Below are 16,909 nucleotides of genomic sequence, written 5' to 3'. Positions count from 1 at the left end.
ATTGTGAAAAGTCCTCTTCCTACCCTTGAGTCTGCCCTTCAGCTTCCCTGGAGGCAGCCAATGTTGAAAATTAGAATTTTATTTTTGCTTGTGACTTGTGTTCCTTTTATATTTCCTGAACTGTTGGGGTTTTTTGTTTGTTTAAGGCTACATTAAGTCATACAGCAGTTTAATTGATGTTTTTCTCTTAAATGATAAGCACCGAGGAGATAATAACAATGATTAGGGGAGCTATTTTGCATACTAAATCCAAATGAGGGCTTTAAATACAGTAACTTTTCTTTATAATAATAGTAAAAAAACATATGATTATTTTTCCTTGAGATTTCTAGGTATATGTTGAAGAGTTGTAAATTTCATGCCAGGGGTTTGTGAGGAAAGAAGATCATTAATATGTAAAAATACCATTTCATTTCCTTAATATGTATTTTGTTAATGAAGTCAAGCATTTTTTTCTTGTGTTTATTAGTTTATTATTTCTCTTTCTGTGAGTAGTGTATTTATGTCCTACCTGTTTTTCTACACTATTGTTCATCATTTTGTAATTGATTTGTAAGACACTTCTTTTTTCTCCCTTCATTTTTAGGTGTAGCAGGGAAAAATTAGCCCTTTGTTGTATCTGTTGAACTCATTTTTCTTCGTTTGGAGTTTGTCTTTTGCCTATGTTTATGATATATTTTGCCATACATAATTTAACTTTTATGTGGCCAAATTGATTTGTTTTTCATGACTTCTGGATTTTATAGAACAGTTAGAAAGGCCTTTCCTATTTAAGATTTCTTTTTGAGTCGTTATTTAAATTAAAAAAGACTTTATTGAAGTATAGTTGATTTACAATGTTGTGTTAGTTTCAGGTGTACAGCAAAGTGATTCAGTTATACATACATATATTCTTTTTCAGATCCTTTTCCATTATAGGTTATTATAAGATATTGAATATAGTTCCCTGTGCTATACAGTAGGTCCTTGTTGTTATTTGAGATTTTTTTTAATACAGTCATGTTTTCTTCTAATATTTTCATGCTTTTTATTTACATTAAAATTTCTGTTCCATGTGTAATTTATTTTGGAGTAGGAAGGTAATAATACAGCTTTATGTTTTTCCGGATAACAACCACTTAATCTAACATTTTAAATCAAATAATTAATATTTTTCCCACAGACTTGATTTTTTTTTTTTTTTTTTTTTGGCTGCGTCACACAGCTTGTGGGATCTTAGTTCCCCGATCAGGGATTGAACCCCAGCCCTCGGCAGTGAAAGTGCTGAGTCCTAACCACTGGACCACCAGGGAATTTCCTCTCCCCAGATTTTAGATCCTTTATTTAGCATATACAAAATTTCTGTATATTCTTGGATTTGATTCTAGATTCTCTGTTAAATATTTTGTCTATTTCTTTGCAGTGTCACACTACTTTATAATAGCTCATGACGCTAGTTCTATTTATTACTGTTTTTTAAGAATTTGCTTGCCTGTTTATTCAGCTAATATTATTGATTACATTAGAATGTGCTGGGCACTATTCTAAATGTTGGGATTTATTCTATATCTGGTGATACAGCATTGAACAACGTCTCTGCCTCCACAGAGGTTAGATTCTGATATGAGGTTTGGTTAATTTTATATTCTAGATGTTTAGTTTGTCTTTATATCAATTCTGTTGTTCATTAATTTATTCATCAACTTAATTTGTAAATGATTATTCACTAATTTATTTACAATAAGTGCATTCAATCATTTATTTACCAAATATTTATTTAGCATCTACTAAATAATAGTAGTTTTAAGGGCCAAGGATACAGTGGTGAATAAGTCAGACATGGTTCTTGCTCTTGTGGAGCTTTTGTTTTAGAACAAGCTAACAAGAGTAGGTCAGCTAGGTGTGCTGTACAGAGCATGAAGGTAGGGAGCTTTGGCGAGGGTGACTGTCTGGTGACTTTAGGTTTGATGGTCTGGGACTGCCTCGCTGAAGAGATGACATTTCATCTGGAACCTGAGAGGTAAGAAGGGAACGATGATGCAGTGATCCTGGACAGAACAGCAGGTATCAAGGCTGTGCATTTGGCGTGGTTGAGGAAGGGCAAGGCGGCCAGGGTGGCTGGCTCTTCGTGGTAGAAAGAGGGCGGTAGGACAAGAGGGCTGAGGGGTAGGCAGATCATGGAGAGTCAGGTGTTTGGAGTTTATTCCAAGTGTAGTGGGGGCCATTGGAGGACTTCTGAGCAGTAGCTGGAATGTTCACTCTTGCTTCTGTGTGAATGGACTGGGGGCCAAGAGATGCAGCAGGAAAACCAGTCAGCAGGGCAGAACATTGCAGGAGTCCAGGTGAGAGATGCTATTGCCTGAGACAGAACGAAGAAGTGGAGATCGAGGAAGGGAGATGAGTGTGAAGGTGGAGTTGGCAGAACTTGCTGAGGGTGTTTCAGGTCTTACAAAGGTGTTTTTTTGTTTTTTTTGTTTTTGTTTTTGTTTTGGTAATTATATTTAAAATATTTGCAATACTCGTTATTTTTTATAATGGCTTTATTGAGGTATAGTTCATGTACCATACAATTCACCCATTTAAAGTGGGTGATTTTTTTAAATTCAGTGCTTTTTGGTATATTCACAGAGTTGTGCAGTCATTACCACAGTTAATTCGAGAACACTTTCATCATTGCAGGTAGAAACCCTGTGCCCATTAGCATTCACTCTCCAGTTCCCACCAACTCTCCCAACTCTAGGCAACCACCATTCTACTTTCTGATTCTATGGATTTGCCTGTTTGGGATATTTCATATAATTGGAAACATATGCTTTGTGGTCCTTTGTGACTGGCTCCTTTCACTCAATATACTGTTCTCAGGGTTCAACCATGTTGTAACATGTATCAGTACTTCAGTCCTTTTTATGTCTGAATAACAACACTAGATATTGAATACTGAATAATATTGTACGGCTGTACCGCATCAGTTGGTAGACATTTGGATTGTTTCCAGTTGGGGGCCATTATGAGTAATGTTGCAATATACTTTTTATACCTGTTTATTTTTAAGCTCAAAATGTATTTTTAAATCTGTTCTCTTTCAGTGACACCTCATTTTTTGTTTTACTCAAATTTCTTTGAGTGCACTAATTACATTTTTAAAATTCTCTTATTTCTTGTAGCTTCTGGGCCATTTGGTTTTTCATTTTGTTCCATTTACTTCTAGCTAAAGAGTTTCTTCAAATGTCTGATGTTTCTTGTTTGCTTATTCATTCATGTTTAAATGAAGGGAATAGTGAAGTAGTTGAACTGTGTCTCTCCATCAATTCCGTCTACCTCTGCAGAAGCTCTCTCTTCAAGTGGGCTTGTATGATGTACTCTGACATTAAATTTCCACCTACTGTGTTCCTCACTCTGTATCCACTTCTCCAGTAATGCTTAATCATACTTTATTGTAATTATTTGTCTTCCTCACAACTAGAGATTTCAAGAGCAAATGCTGTATTTAATTTCATTTTGTATATCCCAACTTCTCTTGCACAGTGCATCACAAAAAATAATAAGTACATGTTTGTTGAATTGAATTTTATATCCCATTTTAAATTGTCATGCATTAAAATGTGTGTTTTTTTTTCTAGAGGCGTGGAGCTATCTCCTATGACAGCTCTGATCAGACTGCGTTGTACATTCGTATGCTAGGTAAGAATTATTTATTTTGCACCAATATCAGTTAATTCTGTTATCTGCTGTTATTCAAGATCGAGATATCTTTCATTAGGTAGCTTTTCATCACTGTTTGCCTCAGAAATGACCTATTACTTTGAAGTTGAGTCTAGAAGCCAAAATTAATATGATGTGAATAAAGAGGGGCATCTTAGAGTTTGGGTAATTGAGAAATCTCTGGCTTAATAACTGGGACTCTGTGATTAGTATACAATTTTAAGTTGCATCCTGATTATTCTTCATAAAAAGAGTCTTAGATTTGTACAGTTGCTGAATACCAAACAGTAACATGAACAAAGACGAGACCGTGAATTACCTGATCACATAGTCCTGTCACTGGATGTGTTTGTTCTCAGTTGGCTGGTGAGAAGGCCACTTGTCTTCTCCTAGTCTCAGTTCTTAAATCTTTAATGTCTTACTCAAGTCCAGAGGGTAAAATGAATTTGATGTGTGTATATATACATATATAATTGATATATATATATATATATATATATAGACACATACATATATGTGTGTAGTTTCTCTCTTTCCCTCTCTTTGCCAGATTTTTCTCTTCATCCACGCACTCCTTGATCCCTTGTACTTTAATTCATACTATTAAAAACATACTATAAAGATTCCAGTAGGCACCTTTACTCATCTTTTCTTACTGTCTTTTCTTCATGACTGCTCTCCTTATACTCAGAATTCCTCGCCCAATTTCTATGATATTTAGTCATCCTTATTCTTCACCTGCTTCTGGGGTGGTGATTTGGTTTTGGGGTTTTTGTTTGTTTGTTTGTTTGTGCCTCTTTCACTAACTCCTTTTCATAGTCTTAAGCCTGTGTGTTCTCCAGTGTCCTGTTTTTGCTCTTCTTCCCTTTTTCCCTCTTTAATTTACCTTTTGTATCTTACCTGCCTAGTTCCATTCTACTCTAGCACATATTTTCCCCCAGGAATGTTGAGCCTTTTCTTCTTTACTGTCTCCATCTCTCTCTGTAGACATGTCAGGATTCTCCTCTCCTTAAAACAGAGTTTTGACTCCTGTCTTCTTCACTCTGTAGAACATCTCCACATGGTTATGGGTACCTCACACTTAACATATGTGTTAAAAGATTTGTGTTCCCCAGGTCTGTGATTTTGCATTCTTTCACCATCTCAGAAAATGGAACTCCATTCTTCTGGTTGTCAGGTCAGGAACCTTGGCGTCATTCTTGACTCTTATTTCTTATTTCCTCTGCGTTTACTTCATCACCAAATCCTCTTGGCTGATACCTTCAAAGTGTATCCAGAATTTCACCACCCCAGTGCTGTTACCATCCCTAACTGAACCACAGTTACTCGGTTTTTTATCGGTAGCTGTCGTCACATAGTTGTACATTAGATCTCCAGAACTTCCCTTGTGTAACTGAAACTTTGTACCCCCTTGACCAGCATCTCCCCATATCCCCCTCCCCGCAGGCCATAGCTGTTGCCTCGTTGAATGCACTCACTCCTTAAGTGTCTCCCTGCGTCTACCTGTACGTCTCCACTTGATTCTAGTCTATGCAGCCAGAGTGAACCTTTTCAGACCTAGGTTAAGTGCATCTCACCCCTCTGTTCCGAATCTTCCGATAGTTTTCTATCTTGGAGTAACAGCCAAAGCTATTATAATGGCCCATTGAAGGTCCAGTGTGATGTGGCCCTACTATTTCTCTGACCACACCTCCTACCAGTTCCCCTCAGTCACCTCACTCTAGCCATGCGGGCCTCTTTGCTTGACCTTGAACGTGACAAGCATGCTCCCGTCTCAGGGTATTCATACTTGCTCTCCCTACGTCTGGACCCGTCTTCATCCAGGTAGCTGTGTGACTCACTGCTTCACTGCCTTCAGGTCTCTGCTCAGATGCCTCCTGTTCACTGAGGTCTCTGACCACAGTCATGAATCACTTCTCCCCTACTCCTCCCTCCCTGTTCTTCTTTCCTTGCTTTAGTTTTCTGCATGGTGCTTATTACCATCTTCTGTAGAATGAAATTTGTTTGTTTTATTATTTGTGTCACTCCATGAAAGGGTGAGCTTCATGAAGACAGGGACTTTATATATTTTGCTCACTGCTGTGTTACCTGACATGTAGTGAGTGCTCAGTAAACATCTGATAGAGAGTGAAGGCATCTCCACATGAGAGAAGTGATTAATCGTTGTGGGATGGACTCATGGTGGATGACAGGCACCTTGAAACAAAGAATAAGCAGGAAAGCCTTCCAGGCAAGCGGAATTGAGAGGGCACAGGAATAGGGACTGGAGACTTAAAGGTTATAAACTCGGAGGCTATGGAAGTGTAGTTGGAAAGGTGCTGCCTCTGGAGCCCGCAGAGCTAGGTTTAAACCCTGGCACACCTTTACACTAGCTTTGTGGCATGTGCATGCTCTTAGACATCTAAAAATCTCAGTTTCTGCATCTGAAAGTGGGGGTTAAGATTCCTATCTCTCAGAGTTGGTTAGAGAATTAAATGAAATAATGTCTACAAGGCACAAAAAGAGTACCTGGCAGAAGATTGAAGTGGTTATGTTGCTGTATGGAGAAGTAGATCCAAAAGTCATATGAATACAGGAAGAAACAGTACTGAGCTTATAAACAACAAAGTTTAAGACCCAACTAAAGACCTTGACTATACCCACTGTCAATGAGAAAAAAGAAGATTGATCAAATTAAACATTTCAGGCAAAATCTTTAACATTTTAATTTTCTGTGCATTTAAAAAATTATAAGCTGCTTGAGAATAGGTAATATATTTTCTATTTCCTTATATCCCTTATAGTATAGTGTTAGGCACAGAGTAGACACTTAATAAACATTTGCTTCTCATTGTGGCTTTTTAAAGTTTTGTGCTGAGGATTTTTTTAACTCCATGTGAGTAATAAGATATGAGGTTGGATTATCATATACGTGAATCATCTTTCAGAAGGTGACTCTAAAATAGAGATTATAATCATTATAGGGGTAGGTTAAAAAAAACCTCATCTAGCCTTATAACTCAGCGCCAAAAATTTGTAAACCCTTTCAGATAAATCAGCTCTTAACTACTTATTCCATTTATATCATTAGTAGCCTGAGTTATGGGTATGATCCCACATAGACCTTTATTGTATGTGGGAGCTTCTTCCTGAACGGCAGCCTTCTAAACTTACGTTTTATTCCTGATTCTGTCCAGGAGATGTACGTGTAAGGAGTAGAGCAGGATTTGAATCAGAAAGAAGAGGTTCTCATCCATATGTTGATTTTCGTATTTTTCACGGTAAGTGTTAGCAGATACAGTATTTCTCTCAGACTTCCAGTAAAAGATCTTCATAAAATTATGTAATTTTAATTTCAGATCTTCATAAAATTATGTAATTTTCCAAGGGAAAACGAATACAAGGAAAAACATGTTATGTTTAAAATGTTTTTAAAATACTGGGTCATGATAAATGACACTTTATTTCTAAATAATGCTTGTAAATGTTTAGAGGCAAGTAGAATTGGAAAGTATCAAAATATGAAAGCTGATATGGCTTTTCTTCTTTCTAATTTAAATGTGAAATTACTTTGGTACATTTTTTTCTTTTTAAAAACTATATTTTCAAAAAGTTGTTTTATTCTAAATGTTTTGTCTTCACTACTCTAGATAAAATGTTTTTGTGCAGGTGACATTATATAAAGGTATCTCATAGTTAACAAGGTATATATCCTTTGGATTTATTTAAAAATACACATACCCCTGAAAGATGTTTGGTAGAATGCGTATTTTGAAGACAAACATTGTTTGGTTCCGGCGCATAACGGGAGAAAAAGGGAAAAAACAGGACTTCTAAAACCCTTAAATATTAACCATATTAAATCTGTTTTTGGAGGAGTTCCTCTTCTGGTAATGTTGGATAAATTATTTGGATTAACACTACAATTTAAAAAATCAGAAAAACTGGACACAATAGAAAAGACATGTATTTGAGTGTATCAGAGTGCTGTTGAGGCAAGGACGAGCCAGGCATTTCAGGCTACTTTTCCCCTTAGTGGCATCTGCTGATGCTGGGAAAAGTGGGTGAGAAGCTGAGCAGAGCTTTTGTTGGACACTTGAGGCTAGAAAAACAAAAACAGCTCACCAAGGTTGGGAAATTGTCCTGGTAAACTCTCTATGCTTCAGTTAAAGACCCAAAGTGCTTTATATTAGAAATAAATCCCAGCTTTAAACTCTCTCAAATAATGATTAGATTAAGGTGATCTGTGATTTTAGTGCCTCTAAGCCACCTGCTTAGAAGTAAGTGTTAATCCTCTTTGGAGGAAGGAGACTCTTTTGGATTTGGTTTGCTAATATTTTATTGAGAATTTCTGCATTTATATGCATGAGAGAGAATGGTCTGTAGTTTTCTTTTTTTATAATGTCTGATTAGAGTGAGTTAGGAAGTGTTATCTGTGCTTCTGGCCTCTGAAAGAGATTTTAGAGGATTGGTATAATTTCTTCCTTAAAGAATTCACCAGTGAACCCCTCTAGGCCTGACGTTTTCTGTTTTGGAAGGTTGCTGATCATTGATTCAATTTCTGTAATAGATACAGGCCTTTTCAGATTGGTACCTTCTTCTTGTGTGAGTTTTGGCAGACATTTACTGTGGGATTAACCTGGTCAAGCTCCTGGAGGTGAATCTCACAAAATTCTCCCACCCCATGACTGGATTTCCCTGGAGTTTTTAACTCTCAGAGAAGCCTCCAGAAGTTCATCAATTATAGTTCAGGTTTCTCTGCCCCGGCACCGGTTCCCAAGGAGGTTTCCATTTGTGAGTCTCTGTGCCAGTAAGTTGTCTGTCTTCGCCCGTCTCTCCAATCTTGGAGCAGCGAGTTGCGCTGTGTCCTCACCTCTTCAGTGGATCCTAGAACAGTTGTTGATTTTTCAGTCTGTTCCGCTTTTTATGTGTTGTTAGGACAAAATGGCAACTTCTAAGCTCCTTATATGCAGATCCAGAAACCAGAAGTCCTATTATGTTATTTTTAAATGAAATGATAAATAAGTATTTTGATTTTTGTTTTAATTTCTATTATGGAAAATATCCATAGATATAATAACGCACATAAACTAAAGCTCTTTGGGGCAGTAAATAATTTTAAGAATGTAGAAGAGTTCTGGGGTCAACATGTTGGAGAAAGCTGCACAAGAGTTACCTCTGTAAAAGCATGAGGTCCAGAGATTTTACAAGCAAATTATTCAAGATCTTTAAGAGACTGATAATTAGTTTCACAGCACTTTAAATTCTTTCAGATTACAAAAAAGGAGTCATTCAGTTATTTTTATAGAGCAAATATAACTTCCAAGAGGCAAATGTAATACTCTAAGTGTAAATGTCTATAAAAAAATCTTTGGAAAAAATATTAGCAAAAAGAATACCAACAGCATAAAAGAATAATACTCCAGGCTTGGTGGGTTTGTCTGGGGAAGGAAGCAAGAGTGATTCAATATGTAGTTTTTTTCTCTAACAACACATTTGACCTTAGTAACATGCGTTGCCTCCAGGAGAGAAACTGGGTGGCTTGAGGACGTGAGAGAGAAAGAAGCTGTTTGTTGTACACCCTTTTGAATTTGGATTCATGTGAACATATGACTCGCTGAAAAGTTTAAATAAAATGGTTTGTAAATATTGTAATATACAAAGATTGGCTCTGAGTAAGGATATCAGTAAAATGGTTAAGTCTCAATATTGACCTAAAGAAAAGCACAGTTGCATTGGGAGTCTCTAGGTTACCCCTTGTCTTCTACTGCATTTAGTGAAAGAGAGGATTTGAAAATTATAATTGTTATAAGATGCTGGAAGTCTTAAATAGGAGACATAATGGGACATTTCTGTGGGAGAGGGAAGTTGCAAATGACCAAATTGTTGGAGGTACTCTCTCATGGAATTCAAATAGGATGTTTGTCTTCTAAATCATTATGAAACCAGGAGCAAATGATGTAAAATCTTAAGGACAAAATGAGAAAAGTACGACCAAAGGTATCAATGATGGCAGTAAAGGTAAACAGATAAAATATTCCTTCTAAGAGATAAAGATGCGCAGATTGGGTGAAAAATGAAACCTAGTGGCAAGAAATGGTTGAAAGCAGTGTGCAGCAATCCCAGGCTTGAGGATGTTCCCCGGGCTTGGGGATCTCCACTTGCATCCTGACCTCCTGACGTGGAGCCTCTGTGGTCTGGTGTCTCAGGACAGCAGAGGCCACTTGGCTTCTAGGTATGCAGATTCTCTTCACGACCCCATCGTGACAAATGTCTAAGACTCTAGGGTGTAGCTGGAAATTGTCAACTGTGGAACTGACCCTGTAGTTATTATAAAACAAGAGTATCTCTCTAAGCCAAAATGATAACGTAATTTGGAGGGGTTTTTTAAATAGAGAAAAATGAGTCATTCTTTCCTACTCGTGTCATAGGTTCTGTTTATCACACAGCTCAGAATTCTGAAAAGAAAAAATTTTCATCGAGCGTATTTTGTGAAATGTGATCTAATCAGGGGGTGAGCACATGCCCCTGCTGTGGCTGAAGCAGCCCGAGTGCCGCCTTGAGGCCGTGCCCCGCGGACCTGGCCAGCGCTGCGGGGTGGGCGTTATTTCTCGAGGGCCTGAGCAGTCGGGCTTCAGTAATGTGCCCTCTCCTTTGTATACAATTAAAAATAAGATTTTATTTTTCACAATGACATAAATATTTGCATGCTGAAGTTAAAATAGTTTCTAGAATGTTCTGAATGCAAAATTCTGGAAAGGTGTATTAAATTCGTTGAAGCTAGAATTTTCTCTGTGTACAGCTCCTCACCCCACGCCTTCTGTGCATCTCTTTGGTTTTACCTTAAACTCACTGTCAACTTTCCCTGTTGTAAAATTCTTGTCTCTCTCAGTTCTTTCATTGCTTACATCCAGTCTGCATTCAGTCCCATGTATTTAGTAACCGAAAATAGCTGTCATTCTCCTCTCCTTTCTGTCCTCCTTATCTCCTATCCTGCTGGATTCAGACCTCTGTTACCACTGTCTGGGGTTATTCTGGTGTTCTCTTAGCCGTTGTCCTTACTTTTAGGATTCTGTCTTGTAATCTGTCCTCCCAGGGTAGGGTCTTTTTAAAGAGAGAGAAAGCTTAAAATACAGGAGAAAATGCATATCAACAGGTTAGAAACATATATTATACTATTAGTACATTATAACTACTACTTGTCTGTAATTTTGTATTTCTTCTACGTGTTCTATTTGTGAGGTGTTGCTGATGTGTGTTCAGGTGCTGGAATAGTTTTAACTTGTTTCTGGATTATGATTTTCTCCATGTTGCACATAATTGTCTTTATTAAATTTGCCTAGAAATTAGACATCTACACTCCAATATTGAGCTTTTTTTGAAAGATTCTTTTATATATACGGTTTATTATAAACAGTGTTTGGGTTTACCATCTCAAGGTGCATTCTCCTCTAGCTGTTTATCCGGTTAGAGAACAATTACAGGCCCCAAAGTTAGCAAGTGAGACCTCAGTAGTAATTTTATTATGTAAATATTGCAGTTTTTTCTGCCTTGAGTTTTTGTGGTTTGGATTATCTTTTGTCATAAATCCTTATTCTTGTTCTCGTGAGGCCTATAAATGGACCTTCACGATAGGATTTGCCATGGGCATTATCATGCAGCAAGTTCTGACTTTGAGTCTTCCTAAAAGGGTATAAAGAGGCAAAGAAGAAAATTAGCTGAACACGTGAGTACACGTGAGTACATTAAATACAGAAACAGTGTTCAACTTCACTACTAAACAAATTCCTATCAAATTTAGAAAGTTAAGCAAACAATCAGCTGAGGTGCTAGTGATAGAAGTTTGCATTATTACAAACTTTTTAGAAGGCAGTTCGTCACGATGCATCAAGTCTTAAACATTTTTTTTCTCTTTGATTTCAGCACTAGACATGTGTGCAAAGGAAATAATCTTACACAGATGTCAATGTATGTGCGAAGACATTCACATTGGTCTTACTTACAATAGGAACATGTATTAGGTTGTGGTGTCATTCACTAAAGTATCTGAGGGTAAAAGACCAGAATGTTTATAACCTACCCTCAGATGTTCAGAAAAAGAACCAAGTACACACCACACACACACACACACACACACACACACACAGTACAAATGGTAAAGCAGGTGGATAAAATGTTAACAATGGCAAATCTGAGTAAAGGGTACGTGATAAAGGGCATCCCCTGTACTATTTAGTTTTGCAACTTTTTGCATTTTTTATTTGTATTTCAAAATGATCTCTAAACAAAAAGTTTTTAAAGTATGGTAATTAAATTATCCATTTATTAACAATCATGGGTTTATAGTCGGAGTGCAGATTTGTTAACTGGTATTAGACCAGGTCTGTGGTTGTTTATAAAGAAGTGGGAGAATTCAAACTTTGGGAAGACGTTTTGAAACTAACCTGTATTCATGGTTACAGGGGGTGAAGGGATTTTGAAGATCATGAATCCTCTTTGCCAGGAAGTGTGTGCAAAAGACCTGGTATAAATCTGCAGTCAGGGTTAGTCTGGCAATTTGTCACAGATTCTGCTTTAATCAATAAATTCTACTATAATTTTTAAGTTATCATACAGAAGCTTTCATTCTTAACTAGGTTTTGTTGTTGTTGTCTGGGGGGTTTTGTTTGTTCGTTTGTTTTTTGGTCTCTGCTGCTTTAAGTAGACTGTTCATGCTAACTTCTTTGTGAATTTATCAGGTGTTATTATCTTGGTTCTATGGGGCAAGAAAACAAATTTTCCCAGATATCATCTCTCACTGAAGAGATTTTATGAAGCATTCTTTTACCTTTGTTTGTGTTCTTATTACCTATGTTATAGTGCAAAAGATAATATATATCATACATATTTACATAGTTTGAGTTTGAGAAAGGGATTTTTCATGTAAGGAAGTCATTGTTGACATTATTTTAGGATGATCAGAAACATTCCTTGGAATATTGTTTTTTCAAACTAATATTTTCTTCTCTGGGGAGTGTTCCGTTTTGCAGTTTAGATAGAACATGCGTATCAGTGGGAATTACATGACGCGTTGTGTTTATTAAGAAATTCGGAAGATCTTAGCTCATTAAAGATACTGCTGAAATTTTCAGATGCTCATGTTAGTCAGAAATTTTTATTCAGCCCAAAAGGAGACGTGAAATTGCTTATTGAATAGAAAGCAGTTTCTGGTTGTACTACTTAAAAAGTGTCATGACAGTCCATGAGCATTCACAGTATGCTAATCACTAATTATTTGTTTAGATAACAAAACACTAAGATTGGTGCTTCTTACTTAACCTCTTTGTCCCTTGTCTGTCCCCCAGAGCTGCACATGGAATCCTGTCATGGTGTTTAGGGCTATCGGATTACTAGCAGATAATGCAGCTAGCTCTTCTAAGCATGTGATCATTTTATATAACTTTTTTTTTTTTTTAAGGATTGGTCCACTTTCTCAATAGGCAGATGATTAGTTTCTGACAAATATTTAAACTTCAGTGTTAACATTAATACTTCTTTGACACCTACTGAAAAACTTCAGCTTTCATCCCATTTTTAGAAGATCCCTAACCTTTCAGACCTGCCCTATCTAGGAATTACTCCCACTAAGGTCCAGATTTCTGGTCCTCTAAACTGATTCTTGATGTCCCGCATTCAACTAATTTTAACCTATTTAGTCTCCTGACCTTATGTTGTGAAAATTCGAGGTTCGAGGCACCTGATAATGATGAGCAATATATACACTACCAAATTGGGAGAAGGAGGGAATTGGGGGCGGGGGGAGGGGTAGAGAAGAAGGCTGGGGAGAGAGAAGCTGATTGATTAGAGAGCGGCAGAGCTGTTAGGCTGCGGGCTGGGTGGTGTGAAGTGAAGAGTGCCCCGGAGCTGGGTCTCCCTGCCGTGGCTGCGTTGCCCTGAGCATCACTCCTTGACGTGAGAGCTCCTCCTCCGCACGCTTTCTCAAGTTCTGCTTCCACTCGGCTCTCTGTGGAGAGAGAACCCGGGGCCTCCCTCCTGTCAGTTCCCTCCTTTTGAGTATGTTGGCTTTAGTCACCAGCTTTCCGTAGGGTGGATTAAGAGCCCCACATTTTCCTACAGATATTTTTCTATGTCCAATTGGCCGTACACCTGGTCTCTTGAAATATAATATTTTCACTTTTAAATTAGTTGGACTTAATGAAGTGGATTCCATATTGACTTTTTGTCAGAATTCATCTCTTGTTTGCTCTAAATATAATGCCTCTAAATTTAGTAAATTATTCTTTTAGTTACACATTCTTTTTAGCTTACATAGTAACAAATTCTAATATCTTGAAACATAAAAGCATTATTATAATTCTGCTCCACATGTGCACTTAGAAAAACTGATATCTTCCTTTGAAAGATTCTGGCATGGTTATTAAGTAGTAAGGGAAGCTGCCAGCTTGAAATTTTCATGGAATTCACCAAAGCTCATTGACGTCATCCAGACTGGAAGCCGTGGTCTCTCTGCCAACGTTGGACAAGATGTAATATGAGGAGAATGTCTTTTCATGTCCACACAAGCGCAGTTTCCCGTTTTCTTTTACTCCTGACACATGGTAATGTTCCATTCTATGTAAATGTGTTTCGCCCATTATCTTGAGCCGTTTTATTCATTTTAGCACTTTATTCCACCCCACACTAGGGAACCTTTCAGGATATTTACATTGTAGCCTAAAAGGCTTTTAGCCTTACTCATCTTTTTGTTCCTGGTTTCTGGCAGCCTCTGGCTCATTGTAGAGATTGAATATATTCCTGTTGCATCAAATTGACTAGAACTGTATATCTTCTACCAGTTAGACTTCATAGGGTCCCATTTGTATTTCTCTAAGTATGATCTGTATTAGCTGTAAACTGAATTCAGGCTGGCTCCTGCCCTTCTGTTGAATCAAATGTCTCATGTTGTCTTTATTATAATGACCCACTCTGAAAGCAGACAAAACTCTTCTTAAGTTTTGCCTTAGACCCTCAGGTGCATTTGATTTTGTGTTGTTTCTTATCTTCCTAACAGGGCTGTGTTAGACTTGGATACTTGTTTCATACTTAGTGATATGATCAGAAAGAACATCTGTTTCTGTGTTTATTTTGAGCTTAAAAGCTTATGTCATACTGATTTTATTGTCTTAGTTTATCTTAGTCTTTAATGTATAGTAAACTCCCACACAAACTCAGGTCCTCTTATATTCCAAAGCTTTTACTGCTTCTTCCCTTTAAGAATAGAAGTTGTTGCCTGGCGTTTCCCTCAGCTGTGACTTTTTTCTGTTACATTGTTTTTCTTATTATCTTTCATACTGTACTGCCTGGTCACCACTTTCCTATTTACAAGCGTTTTTTTTTTTTTTTTTAGCCATTATTTGTTTGATTTGCTAAGGTGGCTGTCCGTGATTTGTAATTTAGTCTGTCATTCAGATGTGAGTGTGCCAGCCTCTACTTATAGTTCTGGTATTATAGAATAGACTAAGGTCATATCTGTCTGGAGTTTCTATTAAATTTTAGTTTGTTCCCAGTCATTCATTTATCTTGAAATCATGTCTGGTTGTTTCAGAAACATTTCTGTAATAGTTCATAGTCACAGGAAACAATCTCATGTCCTTTTCCCCTGTCTGTTCATCATGCATGTTCCTGCCTCCTTCCTATAACAATCCCCTTGCCAAGCAGTGCCTGTAGAGTTGAGTACTGCTGTGCTGAATCGAATTAGGAAACAGAGCATTCTGCCCACCTGTATGTATTTTTTAAAATGTATCTAGTTTTCCAGGTGATTGTGAAGTGCCTGCATTTGAAAAACCACTGATTTTTGTTTCTTTTTTTGTCTCAGATTGAAAGAATATCTTATCTCCTAGATATCTTCTCTAACTTCAGAGCATAAATTAGGGAACCGATACGGTTTGGACCTTAACCTTAATAAAATTTAATGATAGTTTAATTCTGCCTGTCCTTTGGAGAATTGGAGAAACTGGAGATTTAACTTTAAGCTTTATTTTGTATGTTATACAGTAAGGCTTGTGTGCTTTCTTTTCCTTCTTTTTCTCTCAGCTCACTAATAAGGGAATTAGGAATGTAACAAATAAGGAGCTGTGTTCAAGTCCTAAGTTTGAGCATAAGAGGGACCCAACATGTCACATATCTCATCTCTGTAGGAGAGTTGGGTGATATTGCTCAAGACGTGTTGATTTCCCAGCCCTTTTGTTTCCTTAACCTATTACCTATATTTCTTTTTTCTGTCCACTTTCTAATATGAAGGAGAAAAGAAATGCCTAATCCATAACAATAAGAGTAATCTTTTAAAAAGGGGTTTATATTGACTTTTATCAAATCCTGTCAAAGTGAATATTGAATTCTGCAAACTAAAGTTATAAGAATTGCTTAAGGGAAAGAATATTAGTTTATTCTCATGTTAACATTGATCTAATTTTAGATTATGAGTAGCTCATTTATTTCTTTGATTTGTAGTGAAGCTTGGAATGTCTATATATTCCTTTTAAAGTAATGACGCATGCATATTTTGAAATCTTTAAATATGTGCATTTAATTCTACAGTATGTAAAAGTATACAGTGGTCTTCAGGATGAAGTTATGCTGTCATGAAGAATAAATCTGGCTTTGTTAAAATAAATAGTATGAAGTCATGTGCTTAAAAATATTTAAACATGAAACCAATGTTATATGTCAATTATACATATTGTTTTTAAAAAATTGATATCTGTAACAACTACAGCCATTAATGTTAGTGTTTATTCTTTGCCCAAAAAGACATATTGCTGTATTATCTCATTTGATTTTTACAGCAGTTCTGTAAGACCTGTTTTACAATGAGGAAACTGAGAATCAGTTCAATAACTTAAATAACTTTCCTAATGTCATAAAACTAGTAAAAGGGGCAGGGCTGGGATTCAAAATCAGATATGTAACTCCAAAGCTGATGTCTTTATTTGCCCTGCTGTACTGCTTCTCCGTATCAGAACAAGCTACTCTACTGAAGACCATTGCTCTAAACACTTTTTTCTCCATTTATCCATGCATGCTAAATGTAAAAATTCTTCCAGGAAAACTTGAATTTAGATGTAGCTAAATGTGTTTATTCAGTATTAACAGTAGGCTTTCTGATATGGCTGCTGTTCTTTTTAAGAAAAATTAAAGAGGAGATTAGAACGAAGAATGTCTTAATATTTTTTATTCAGTTATCATTCAATATGACCTTGCCTTAGACTAG

The 16,909-nt window shown here is 36.8% G+C and overlaps 1 protein-coding gene across 1 annotated transcript in view; it reads left to right on the top strand.

The window, feature by feature from the left end:
- Positions 1-16,909, top strand: part of PDE7A (phosphodiesterase 7A) — a 104,579-nt gene that overhangs the window by 55,054 nt on the left and 32,616 nt on the right. Inside the window, exons 2-3 of the mRNA XM_068525472.1 lie at positions 3,600-3,660; positions 6,858-6,941. Coding sequence (XP_068381573.1) covers positions 3,600-3,660; positions 6,858-6,941 — 145 coding nt within the window. The remainder of the gene's footprint in view (positions 1-3,599; positions 3,661-6,857; positions 6,942-16,909) is intronic.

The sequence above is a fragment of the Eschrichtius robustus genome, chromosome 17, assembly GCF_028021215.1.
Source record: "Eschrichtius robustus isolate mEscRob2 chromosome 17, mEscRob2.pri, whole genome shotgun sequence".
NCBI classification, from domain to species: Eukaryota; Metazoa; Chordata; class Mammalia; order Artiodactyla; family Eschrichtiidae; genus Eschrichtius; species Eschrichtius robustus.
Note: the sequence above shows the minus strand (reverse complement) of the source record. Positions and strands in the feature narration are given on the sequence as shown.